This window comes from Amblyraja radiata, chromosome 1 (genome assembly GCF_010909765.2).
Source record: "Amblyraja radiata isolate CabotCenter1 chromosome 1, sAmbRad1.1.pri, whole genome shotgun sequence".
Classification (NCBI taxonomy): Eukaryota; Metazoa; Chordata; class Chondrichthyes; order Rajiformes; family Rajidae; genus Amblyraja; species Amblyraja radiata.
This window is the reverse complement of record NC_045956.1, coordinates 7092885-7106354: the sequence shown is the minus strand read 5'-3', so window position 1 is coordinate 7106354 and position 13470 is coordinate 7092885. Positions and strand designations below refer to the sequence as shown.

The 13470-nt window shown below is 39.3% G+C and overlaps 2 protein-coding genes across 3 annotated transcripts in view; one reads left to right on the top strand and one right to left on the bottom strand.

The window, feature by feature from the left end:
* LOC116969808 (caltractin) overlaps positions 1–5100 on the bottom strand; it is a 30333-nt gene extending 25233 nt beyond the window's left edge. Inside the window, exons 1-2 of one of the 2 annotated variants that reach the window (XM_033016669.1) lie at positions 5017–5089; positions 4941–4980 (exon numbers count right to left, since the gene is read on the bottom strand). In XM_033016669.1, the coding sequence (XP_032872560.1) occupies positions 4941–4943 (3 nt within the window). In that variant the 5' untranslated portion in view covers positions 4944–4980; positions 5017–5089. Of the gene's footprint in view, positions 1–4940 lie in introns of both variants that reach the window. The other variant, XM_033016618.1, reaches the window with a different exon arrangement.
* Positions 5101–5299: 199 nt separating this feature from the next.
* On the top strand, positions 5300–11811 carry bbs12 (Bardet-Biedl syndrome 12). The gene is made up of 2 exons (XM_033016518.1): positions 5300–5536; positions 8742–11811. The coding sequence occupies exons 1-2, from the start codon at positions 5528–5530 to the stop codon at positions 10839–10841; spliced, it is 2109 nt and encodes a 702-aa protein (XP_032872409.1). The 5' UTR covers positions 5300–5527; the 3' UTR covers positions 10842–11811.
* Positions 11812–13470: the final 1659 nt, after the last annotated feature.

The window sequence follows — 13470 nt, the reverse complement described above, 5'->3', positions numbered from 1 at the left end:
CAATCACTCTCACCTCAAAGCAATTTGATTCACAAACAATTTGCAAAGGCATTTTTGTAACTTACCCTCATTTTCAATGATAGCTAATCAATTGGATTCATAATTGGCTCACAATAAGGTGCCAAAGGGTTGCAAGAAATAATTTAATTGTTCCATGTCGGTACATATGACAATTAAACACTCGTTTCTCTTGCTTTTCTGATTGGAGGCTTGCAATCAGCGGTGTGCCCCTGTGGTCGATGCTGTGTGCTATGTACATTAATGATTTGGAGGACAGTGTAGTTAACATTGTTAGTAAATTTGCAGATGGCATAAAACCCGGTGGTATAGTAAACTGCGAGGATGGATATCTCAAGTTTTCAACAAATAGTCCGTATCGGGAATGAGCTGCCAAGGGAAGCTATAGAAGTGCATACAATTATGACTTTGAAGACATTTGGACAGATTTTGGGTAGGAAAGGTTTAAAGGGCTGTGGGAGCAAATGGAACTAGCCCAATATGCCAACGTGGTCAGCATGGACAACGTGAGCAGAAAGGCCTGCTTCCATGTTGTTCAGCTCCATGACTACGATTGTATGAAATTGATGGAGCATTCAATATCCACTCACAAGGATATAGTCTGTCCATATTTAATTCCAAACTGTTCATATTTTTTTTTAATCTTCCTTAAATTGTCCCTCTTCATTCTCTGCTCCAGCTGATAACCCCCTGCATCTCTAATCAATCTTATTAATTAGTTTACCATTCCTATTATGTTCAAAGATACCATATTGTTTGGTTAATACCCTCATTAAGAATGGCTTCTTCAGTTAACACTTAGCACTTTGATTTCAAACAATTTACATTTACTATAACAGCTAACATACACACACAAAACATGACATTTTTTACACAGAGAGTGGTGAATCTGTGGAATTCTCTGCCACAGAAGATAGTTGAGGCCAGTTCATTGGCTATATTTAAGAGGGAGTTAGATGTGGCCCTTGTGGCTAAAGGGATCAGGGGGTATGGAGAGAAGGCAGGGATGGGATACTGAGTTGGATGATCAGCCATGATCATATTGAATGGCGGTGCAGGCTCGAAGGGCCGAATGGCCTACTCCTGCACCTATTTTCTATGTCTATGAAATAAAAAAAGTCTACATCAAGGCAATGACTTTCAACAAAACTGGGGAAAATGTTAGAAATCAAATGTTTTCAAAGAGAAAGGAAAGGTCCGAAAGAATAAGGGGAAGTCAAAGACAAGGCATGAAAAATCCCAAATCTGTTCAATTCAAATACTTTGCCAGAACTTTCTACCACTTATTTGTTTGTAATAAAGATTTTCAGAATCTGGGTTTTTTTTTGCTTTTTGATTACAAATAGTGAAATTTGTCTTTGATATGGTAATTATACATACATTTCTCAAGCAACTTAATGATGCTTTTTATTTGTACTATTTACTGCCCATGTATGTTGATTACCATATTGCTAATTTTGTCAACTAATTCATTTGATGGAGTTCAGGAAATGGACTGCAATAGTTATTTGTCAACCGGGAAAGTTCCTACACATTTAAAAAATGGGAAATGTTTAAGTTGACAATGCTTAGTTTCAAATCATTTCCCTAACTGAAGAACCATGCTAACATTGCATCCCTAACCTGGTAAAAAATTGAGATGATGAATAGACAAACTAATTTACAAGAACCACTTTTGCCAATGTCAAGACAGCCAGCTATTCAGCGAACGGTCTGCTCCACAGCTTTAAATGATAATCACGATCCCACAGTACTGCTTGTTATATTTCCAGGTTTTTAAACCCATAAGTAGTCAATTCAAGTTGTAGTAGCTGTGTTGCAACTTGTGGATAATTGTCTTCTGATGCATCTACACCCTTGTTCTTCTAAACAGCAAATGCTGGGGGTTTGGGAAGTGTTACTGAAAACTGTTTGACAAATTCTTGCAGTGCATATAGTAACCAAAATTCAAAATAGTCAAAATTTAGATTAGTTGTCGAAAAGTTCACTAACTATGTCCTGGATGACGGGGGATATTGCAACTGCATCATCTTCCTCAGCAAGTGAAGAGTTTTCCACCATGTTTCTTTGAGACATGAACCATTTGTCAAAGATACAACTTCTGACTTGTTCTTGTATGTATGTGGCTAATCTTGCCAAATTACTGATTAAAATTGTCATGGTGATCATAATAGCACCAGGGTAGCAGCCTACACTCTGGCTAGATGTGTGGGTGGTTTGGAGCTACAATTGCAATTTAATCCACTGAAATTAGTTAGCCGGACGGAGTCCCTGTTCATGTTCTCAAAACCTGTGTGGGCATCCTGGCAGGTATGTTCACAGACATCTCACTCGGAGGGAAAAAATCCTGAGCCAAAGAAAAACACAAAAGTGTGCCTAAATAACTGAGTATCACTAAGTATCCAGTGGCTCTGACATCCATCATTTTGAAATGTTTTGAGGAGCTGGTCAATTCCATATCACATCAACTCCAGCCTTCGAAACCGCCTTCATCAATTGCAATTTGCTCACTGTCACAACACGTCCATGGCAGACGCCCATCTCCCTGACCTTAAAATAATTCCTGGAACAAGGACATCTACATCAGATTTTAATTTGACTACAATTTAATTTGACCTTCCACTCCATAACTCCAACCAAACTCATCTCCAAATTCCTGGACATAACTTTTATCATATCCCTCCACTGGTCCCTTCAGGTTTTTATAGATGTAAATATCACAAATAAGTTGTCCTGATCTAACCACACTGATGCTATGGCCAAGGAAGCATACAAACTCCTCCTCTTGAGAAGGTTAAGGGAATTTGGCATATATTCAATTACTTTTGACAAATTCTACAGATGCAACATAGAAAACATTCTATCCGGATATATCACGCTTGTTATGGCAATTGCTCTGCCCAAGTCAATAAGAAATTGCAGAGCAAACTAGCCTTTGCTCCACCAGCGGCATCAGTATTCATGCTGCCTTAGGAATGCAGCCAACATAATCAAGAACTACTCACGAATCAGTCATCTTCTCTTCTCCAATCTTCCATTGGGCAGAAGATACAAAAACTTGAAAGCACATATCACCAGATTCATGGACTAGCTTCTTCCTCCCTGCTGTCAGACTATTGAATAGACCATTCATGTGCTCAGAATTAATGTCATCCTTCAAATCTAGGAAAGTATAGGCCTGGCCATGATGGCAAGATTCTTTACCTTGGTGTGCCTCTAGATTATAATTTTATCTTTTAAAATCTGCATTCTCCAGCTGTTGTATTTTCTTAGTTATTAGTTCTGTAATGATTAGTTCTCTAATAATGATAAATTCTGTAACAATAATACAATAGACTTATAAATCAATTAGTCAGTATAAGAATAGAAACATTACTTTATTTTGCTATTAACGTTACATATAATTACAATAAACAAACTGAATAATTTTGCTACTGGGATTCATTACACAGAGTTGTATGGCTTTAAATGACCAAAATACTCGGGTTTCTTTTTACAGAGGGTATTTTTTTCATTTGTGCACAGGAAGTAGACACACTGGTATTAACTGTCTATCCCCAATTGGTTTCAATCTGAGGGGAGGGATAATAATCAACCACATTAGTGAATCTGGAATCACATAGGCCAGACCAGGAAACGACTGTAGTTCTTCTTCCCATTAGTGTAATCGCTAGTGTTAATGAGGTTTTTTTTAATTCCATATTCATTGACGTATTAAATGAATCAAATTCAAGTTCCTACACAACAATATTTTTACAATGTCACCATACATCCAATCATCCCTATTTGATTTGGGGAAAATGAGCCATGTAATTAATATCCTAGAATTTGTTATTTTAACATACAGTATACTTGCTTGCCTGTGCATTATAATCCAGCTTCAAATATTACAATTACTGACATTGAGTGAATCTGTTTGATACTTTCAGTTTGTACTTGCAAATTCAGAAGACGTCCTATACGGCCTACATAACTATTTATCATTCTTCGAAAGTTAACGTGGGCATTTAAAAAAAAAATGTGCCCAGAAATATTACTGGAACGTAATGTGCATTGTTTTACTCATTAAGCCATAATACAGTTGTATATTATTTAAAAAGCCCTCCTTCCCCGAAAGTGTCCTGTGACAAGTGGTACTTTCAAATTGTAGGTGTGGCAGTTCCCCCGCCTGTTTAAAAAAACATCACAAATCACCCCGGACAACCCACAACTTCAATAAAAAAGTAAATGCTGGAAACACTCATTAAGAAAGCGAAAGAGTTTGGCATTTAGGTCCGAGGCCCTTCATCTGAACGTAAACCACGTTTCTCTTATCACATATGTTGTTTGACCTGCTGAGTACTTCCAGCGTTTTCTGTCTTTTATTTTAGTAAACATATGCTGTTTACTCGTCGAGAACAAGGACTGGGCCCGAGGAGGTGGGGGTGGGGATGAAACAATGATGATTCAGATATCTTGTTGACAAAAATTGGTTGGTGGGGTAGGGGCACCCGTTGGGTATCTTCCAAAAGATTTATGTTATTAATGCGGAACAGTGAAGTGGCGTCAATTAAAAAAACAAAACAAAGCACGAGCAGTAACTGACGAATAAAAAAAAAACATGCTGTTGTGAAACAGTGAGTGGCATAAATTCACTAGGAGCAGAATTAGACCATTCGGCCCATTGAGTCTACTCGTCCATTCGATCATGGCTGATCCATCGCTCCCTCCTAACCAAAGATATCTTTGCTGCTAGTGCTAACGCCATTCCCCTGCCTTCTCCCCGGCAACCCCTGACACACACGTTACTAATCAAGTATCTATCTGGTGGCGTCAGTTAAAACGCACAAGCAGTAGCTGAAGAATAAGAGCATGGTGTTTCGCTCAATACATAAGGTCAGCAGGTTATTATTATTTTGTTTCTTTTTTAAAAAAAAGCTTACCATTGCTCAAAAGCCGTGCAATTATATAAACTACTCGAGGTAGGTAGGTAGGCGGGCGGGCGGGCGGACAGAAAGACAGACAGCGCCCAGCAGCCGCCGCTGTCGAAGGTAAACAAACTCTCCGCCAGTTTCACCGGACAAGCCGTTGCTGTGGGCGGGCTCTGTGACGTCACAGTCGACCAGCCGGCCACTGGGAGACGGAGGCCCGCGATGACGCGCCCGCGCCAGCCAACCGCCCGCTCCGCTGGGGCGCTCGCGGCCCCGTCGGTGACGTCACGCGGCGGCGGTGCGCTCGCGGCCCCGTCGGTGACGTCACGCAGCGGCGGGCGGGCGCCCCGTCTCGCGGCAACGCGCGCAAACTGCCGCCGCCAACCCAACCGACGCACGAACAATAACGCTGCAGACCGAACTACTCAGCTACTTCGATCATTCCCTGGGCGCCGATATTCATTGATTCATTCACACCCTGACGTGAGCTGGCATTAATAATAATAATAATAATATTATAACGCTTATTCGCCGTCTTTTTAAAGCGGCGGTTCTCCCCAAACCCGGCGCAAGTTGCTGAAGGCATCGCGGCTGATCTGATGGAGCAGGTAATCATGAATGTAAACAAGGTCAACAGATGGAGCCTGTGGTCCGTGCAACCTGCCAGAGCGCTGATCCACCCCACTATATGCTGGAGAATCTCAGCGGGTGCAGCAGCATCTATGGAGCGAAGGGAATAGGCAACGTTTCGGGCTGAAACCCTTCTTCAGATCCACCCCCCATCAGTCTGAAACAGACAATAGGTGCAGGAGTAGGCCCTTCGGCCCTTCACCGCCATTCAATATGATCATGGCTGATCATCCAACTCAGTATCCTGTACCTGCCTTCTCTCCATAACCCCCTGATCCCTTTAGCCACAAGCAAAGATCTTAGAAGATCTTTGGCCACAAGGGCCACATCTAACTCCCTCTTAAATATAGGGGCGTTGCACGAAAGGTCACTGGGTCATAGGGCTCGACGCACGGAGCCGCTAAATCCAACTGGAAGACATCCGTCACTTCCGGTACATGTTATTAATGCTAGAAGCGCGTACTTTCCTACCTGTTAAAAACGCCGAAATGTTGAACTTTTGCGCTGAAAAAAATCGTGGGAGTCGGGATAAGTGTGAGAGACACGTACCCAACTTTAGAATTCCAAACGTGAAGCGAAATGAAGGTATAGAGAAGCGAGAACTGAAGGGACTACAGCAGCTAAAGAAAGTGCTTGGTAAACATTGAAAATATTGGGAATTATCGCGTTTGCTCACGGCATTTCATCAGCCATGATCATATTGAATGGCGGTGCAGGCTCGAAGGGCCGAATGGCCTACTCCTGCACCTAATTTCTATGTTTCTAAGTAAGGCATTATTTGTGTTTTTCTTGATTCCTTTGGTATGTAAAAATTCTCAGAAGTGATAAATCTGGCTGTAAATTTTTCTTCAGATGCGTTTTCATTTTGTACGTAAAAACCCACGAGAACCATGGGCGATTTAAAAAATTTACAGCCAGATTCATCACTTCTGAAACTTTTTGGATGCCAAAGGAATCAAGAAAAAACACAAATAATGCCTTAGTTGATGAAATGCAGTGAGCAAACGGCCAATGTTCGCCAAGCACTCTGGCTGTTGTTGTCCCTTCAGCACTCTCGTTTCTATCTGCCGTCATTTCTCCTCACTTTTGGAATTCTGAAGTAGGCTAAATGTCTCACATGCTTATCCCGATTTCCATAATTATTTACAGCCCAAAAATTGACAATTTCAGCGGGTTTTAACGGGCCCGCTACGTTGGAAACAATGGTAAGTGATTACCTGCAGTACATCGCGTGTAATCCATTTGGAGTAGCGTGGCAACAGTACGGGTCATGGGTCGTGACCCGACTGCCGTGAAACCTCCCTATAGCCAATGAACTGGCCTCAACTACCTTCTGTGGCAGAGAGTTCCGGAGATTCACCACTCTCTGTGTGAAAAATGTTTTTCTCATCTCGGTCCTAAAAGACTTCCCTCTTATCCTTAAACTGTGACCCCTAATTCTGGACTTCCTCAACATCGGGAATAATCTTCCTGCATCTAGCCTGTCCAACCCCTTAAGAGTTTTGGCCCTAAATGTTGCCTATTTCCTTCGCTCCATAGATGTTGCTGCACCCGCTGAGTTTCTCCAGCATTTTTGTCTACCTTCGATTTTCCAGCATCTGCAGTTCCTTCTTAATCATTAATGTCAACAAGATCAACAGATGGAGCCTGTGGTCCGTGCAACCTGCCAGAGCGCCGATCCACCCCACTATACAAGGTAGCTTAAAAATGCTGGAGAAACTCAGCGGGTGAGGCAGCATCTATGGAGCGAAGGAAATAGGCAACGTTTCGGGTTTTACCATATTAATAACAGGATCTAAATTCTTATTAGGTATTTAATGAACTGGATAAATAAGGAGTCACTTATTCATTGTAAAAAAAATCCAGATGTCCAATACTTGCTGGTTTTGTTGCAATGATTGAAATCGTCAATTTCAATCTTCGCGATTAAACCAGTTGGATGCATTTTGCTTACTTAATAGATTTCTATGCCTATTTCTTTCCCTGTATCCTTTTTACAATTGAGTAGTCTATAGTTCATTCATAGTAATGTGAATCATTTTATCCTTTATCACAATTTATATGGAATCTATTTCTATTATCACATTTGTTGCAGACCATTGCAATCCATTATTTAATCTCCAGTAGAGTAATCCAGACGGAAGATAGACACAAAAAGCTGGAGTAACTCAGCGGGACAGGCAGCATCTCTGGAGAGAAGGAATGGGTGACGTCTCGGGTCAAGACCCTTCTTCAGACCATTTGCTACTTTTTCTAAACACGTTACATGTAATTTTCATATTATCAGCATCATATGCTTTCTATAGTCAGAGTTCATCTATCTCCTTTGCGCTGATTGCACACTGCAGAATATCACCTGTTTTTCTCACTTATTTTGGATATTATGAACATATGGTTTAAGTAATTAATATTTTTTATCATTTCAAAGCTACAATATTGGCACAAAGTCTTATGATGGGTAAAGAAGTAGATTTATAAGAGAAAAGAGAAATAAAGCTTTAGGGGTTGAATATCAGAATTTAGGACATACCTGAAGATATGGAGACAAGTGGAATGATTGAATTCAGGGATTCCTCAATTGTAGTTATAGGAAAGCAAAGGAAAGTTATAGGACTGCAGGAAATTTCAGTGGTAGGAGGGGTATTTGATGAATATAAAATTAAAGGAGGAGGGGGTGAAGATTTTATGACAATGGGTGATCATGACCAAATTAAAATCTGAAAACCAGAGTTCTAGATGGCAAGGTTATAACTTAGAATGAGGACATTTGGGCTGACGTGTATTACATAGTCAAGTATAATGGTAAGCACAATGTCACTGAGGGCTTGGATAACAGAGGAGCTGTGGCAGGTGGTGGTTAAAATAAATGGTCTTCTAGTAAGCAAATTTTACAGTATTAAAGTTTATTAGCTTTAAGTAATTTTTCACAGACATGCTGAGTGAAAAATTGTTTATCTTGGTATGCATCGGGGATGTTGGTGGAATAGAACCAAGTACAGTATAAACCATGCAAACATGGAACCTCTTATGCTTTCTGATGGTATTACACAACAGAGCACCAAGTGGAGAAAAGTCAGAGAGGGGCGAGCACAGAATTACAGCAAAGATTAGCATTTTAAAGATTATTGAATTTACATAATGATTTCAATACCGCTAAGTATTTTTGACTTTCTCTTTTGGCAGCCTTTTGGAATGCAATGCAGGTTCCTAAACAGGAAATCACACTTGGGTCTGGAGCAGATCTCTGCGCTGGCGGCATCTGGCAGAACATTGCTTGGCTTAAAAAAATGCTACAAATTCATTGTGGATGACACCACTGGAGAAACAGCTGTGATTTGTTCTGCATTCAGACTTCTGGAGAATCTACAGCTGGATTGTCCAGTTGGGCAGTTGTTGAATGAAGCCGTACAGGCACATCATAAGCAATACAAATCGGGTACAACCACCCTTCTCTTTCTTGCTGGATCTTGGAGTAAAGCTGCTCTAAATTGTTTACAGCAAGACATTCCCATTCCATTCATAGTATCTGTGATGTATGAAGCATTGGAACATTGTTTTGAGGTACTAAAGTCACATCAGATATCCATTGATAGCATTTTGAAAAGATCATGCTGTAAACAGAATCCAGAAACAAGTAAATCATGTACCTTGAATAGCTCTATTGTGCATCCAGATGAAGTAGTAACGGTATCAACTCAGTCAACAACTTCAATTCAAGGCAGTTCCACAAAAAACAATGAAAGTGCCTCTATGTGGTGTTTTTCTAGACATATTATTGCCCGCGCCTCTTCAGGCTTAGGTAGAGAAACCTCAATGCACAAACAATCAAAATCAAAGGTAAAGATGAGCCGGCACTTCACTACTCCTGAAAGCCAGAAACAAGAAGAAACCATACTGGATTTATCAAGTAATTGCCAGAATGATTCATTTGCATCTACAACTGACTACAAATTTTTTACAGCATTGGCTTTATCCTTGAGCCATGGAAATGAACAGATGATGCAATTGGCAATAGAAACCTATAAAATCCAGACACGACATTTTGGAGCAGAAAATGTTTTTTACAGAAGTCTCCCTGAATTGGATGTTGGGAAGTTAGTTATATATTTATTTCCTGGACTGAGTGAGTTCTATTCCTGTGTTAGTCCAGGTTTCATTGCATTAATTTCAGGCGAGCAATCCATAATTGTCAAATGTCTGTCAAATCTGCCCTTGCATACTATATTCATAAATGGAGATTTGACTGATAAGTACCAACATCCTGGTTTCAATAGAATTTCAAATGTTACTGTGGTTACACGAGAGATTAAGGATGTTTCTAAAAGTTTGGAAGAAGAATGGTTGGATGCAGCAATGGATATACTTCATAAATTTCACGTTAATTTGATTTTAGTAAAGGGAATAACATCTCCATGCTTAAAGGATAAGTGTATGAAAGAAAATATTTTGATAATTCAAGAAGTGAAAGACTCTGTGATGCATAACTTTGCGGAGGCTATGGGAGCTATCACTGTAAGTTACATTACACAAGTAAATGAAAATTGTGTGGGAACAGGAGCACATTTGTGTTTCTGGAAAAATAATAATGCACCAAACCTGGAAGATAGAGTTGCTGTGCAGATAAATACATTTAAGACCTCAGTACTTACAATAGTACTTTGTAGTCCTTTAAGTTGTAAGCTGCAGACAATGGAAGACCAATTCTGGACTTGTGTATATCGTTTAAACGATGCCCTTCGTGAGAGACAAATCTTCCCTGGTGCAGGTGCCACTGAGCTTTTATGCCTCCATCATCTAAAACAACTAATATTAGAAGCAAAGATTTTTAAACCAGAAATTGATGCACATTGTTCTTCACGCTTTGTAGACACAACAATACTGTATAGATCACAAGTCTTACAGTCTTTGGCTGATGGCCTAACTGAATATCTTGTGGCTGCCATGTTTAATACAGGCATGTACATAACACCACTGGATGCTTTAACAGAAGTGCAGAAGTGCCTTTGCAACAATGTTGGGTTATTTCCTATCATTTCAGAGGTATCAGGGAAGGGCATGAATCTTGTTATGTCAGGCACATCTGATTTTACTAAACTAAATGAAGGTTGCTTGGAGTACAATGTCCATGATAATGTCACTATCAAGCTTGAAGCCTGGCGAAGGGCTTTGAATTTAGTGCTACTGGTACTGCAAGCAGATGCTGAAATCATCACAGGTAGCCAAGCTAAAACTTCCACAGCTGATAGAAAAGTTAATTTCCTTAACTCATATATATCCATTTGAGCAGATCGTTTCGTGAATGCAGTTTAATTTGGACCTTGATGACTGGGGAAAAAAAAGGCTATCCACAGGTTGACTACTATTGATGTTACATTTTGCAGGAAATTCTGCATCAAACTAATAGCATTCACCCATTTGAATGCAGGGAATACTTTGCAAGAGCATCTAAATGTAGACGTCCTGGACTTGCTGACAAGTTACTCCCAGTGAATCTGTCACTATGCTGCCTTAGATGAATGTTTTCAATGATTAAACGTTCCCCTCAACTCCCTCAAGGTTCTAGCACATCTAATCACTAAGGGAAATGTATAGTTGCTAATTAGCCTACAAACCAATTCATCTTTGCCAATTGGTAGGAAACCGGAACATCCAGAGGAAACCCATGTTGGCAAGAGAGAACATACTAACTCCACAAAGAAGATTAGTTCAGGATTCAACCCACATCGCTGGAACTGTGAGGCTATACCAAAGTGCTGTCCTTCTTCAGGCCTACTTAAGTCTCGTGGGATCGTGACCATGCACAGGACATTGTCCATTGAGTGTACAATACTTTTGTCCAGGAAGTAGATCTTTCGGGATGTACTTACGGATAAGTAAGGATTAATTGGGTATTTGAATAGTGAGTGCAGCTATGAGCGTTGCTTGGCAAAATCTAAATCTTTCATCTTGTTCCAAAATGGAGTTTTGGAACTTCCCAACTCATTGCATCTGTTTTATTTTGTAGTATCTTTGACCTTTGCATTTGATTATACGGTATACTTACAATTAGAATAAATAAAAATATTGTTAGCATTCCCTTTATAAAATACACGTTCATGTAGTATTATTCTGTGACTCACATAAGACGGATGTTCCTTTTATAGTTTAAAATGGGTGCATTATTGAGTGATGTTCTCCATTAGAACTTAGGATCTGTGAAGTTCAATGGATGTATATACATATCATTCTTTAAATAAAAATACTTCAAAAATTAGCCAATGACAGATTTATTTTCCTGTACTGACAACAAATTAATAATGTTGAAGAAGAAACTGCAGATGCTGGAAAATCGAAGGTAGACAAAAGTGCTGGAGAATCTCTGCAGGTGCGGCAGCATCTATGGAGCGAAGGAAATAGGCAACATTTGAAATAGGCATCAGTCTGAAGAAGGGTTTCGGCCCAAAACGTTGCCTATTTCCTTCGCTCCATAGATGCTGCTGCACCCGCTGAGTTTCTCCAGCACTTTTGTCTACAAATTAATAATATTTTATTCCTGTGTTTTAAAATAGCATGTTTGGTGCTTTGGTTGGATCAGCTGATTAGTGTGCACACCTATATTTCTTCAAATGTGCATGTTGTGAAATTGGATTTGGACCACTAGATGTCCAAAATGATATTGTTTTTATCATTATGTGCATTAGCGAGTGACATAATTAGTATCAAATGGTCATGGTAAAATAAATAGTATTTGCTTACATTGAATACATTGAAAATTCTCATGTTCAAATCCTTCCAGGGATTCATTTCTGACCACTCATGTTGGAACTTAGTATGTACAAGAGATGCTCATGTTAAAATGGCCAGAATGGAAATTATGTATTTTAAGTATAGGCAGAACACACACGGCATCCTGTTGGAACACAGAATGATAAAAATTATTGGATTTTCTGCTGTGTGTTGTACGTCTCCAACTACATTTCACCTTCAATACCTGTTGGATGATTTTAAAATAGTCTACTTCCTGGCTACTTAATGATGATCAGTTTCTGGTAATAAAATTACCACTTGAATTAGTGAAGGCCTAGCATCACATGCTCAGAAAATTGCTACAGCAAATCTTATTAAGAAATTTATAATATTTCATTGGTTTAAAAAAATTGTTTCATTTTTATTATGTCCAGCATTTAACTTCTCTGCCTATTGTTCTTTTAACAAGGAAAAATAATCAGTTTTAGAAGTTAATGGGTACAAGTGTCTAATTTATTCAGCCACAAATATTTCCTCTCTTGCTTCTCTCTCCTCAGTCTCCCTTCATACATTGTTATTGTTTATTTAAGTATAGAACTGTTAGTTACTGATATTGCCAATAAAATGACAATGATAATAATGTGGTATTTGTGGAATAGTCTTCACAGGGAGACAGGTGAAATTTTCAGTTACAACAAGGTGTTCATTTGCCAATCTGGTCATAGAAGGAAGTTTACATTTGAGCTTGATCCTCCAACACTCTATTGAAAGAGGTACAGACTGTTCCAAATAAAACTATTTTCTATAAATCCATAATGGCTAGTGTTCTCATCTTCTGTATTTGGAGATTTTCCTTCCTCTTTTCACATACTAATTTACTTTGGCTCTTAGACCAAACTTTCCCAACAAGGCTTGCCCAGTTAAGTTGAGGAGATTCTTTGTCTGCTACCCACATCATATAAAAAAGTATTTTCATTCACCATTGATATTCTGAGAATTTGGCAAAGTGTCCTTCACATGGATGTGAACTTCCTGTGTTAACTATTAAGTATGAGGCTAGACACTAGCTGTGTGGAACCTTTTCACAGGAGTACCATACATATAAATAACCATTGCATAACAAAAGTCAAAATCTGTAGTAGGAGAATATCATGAGTAGCTGAAAATTCCCTTTTAAAATATAATG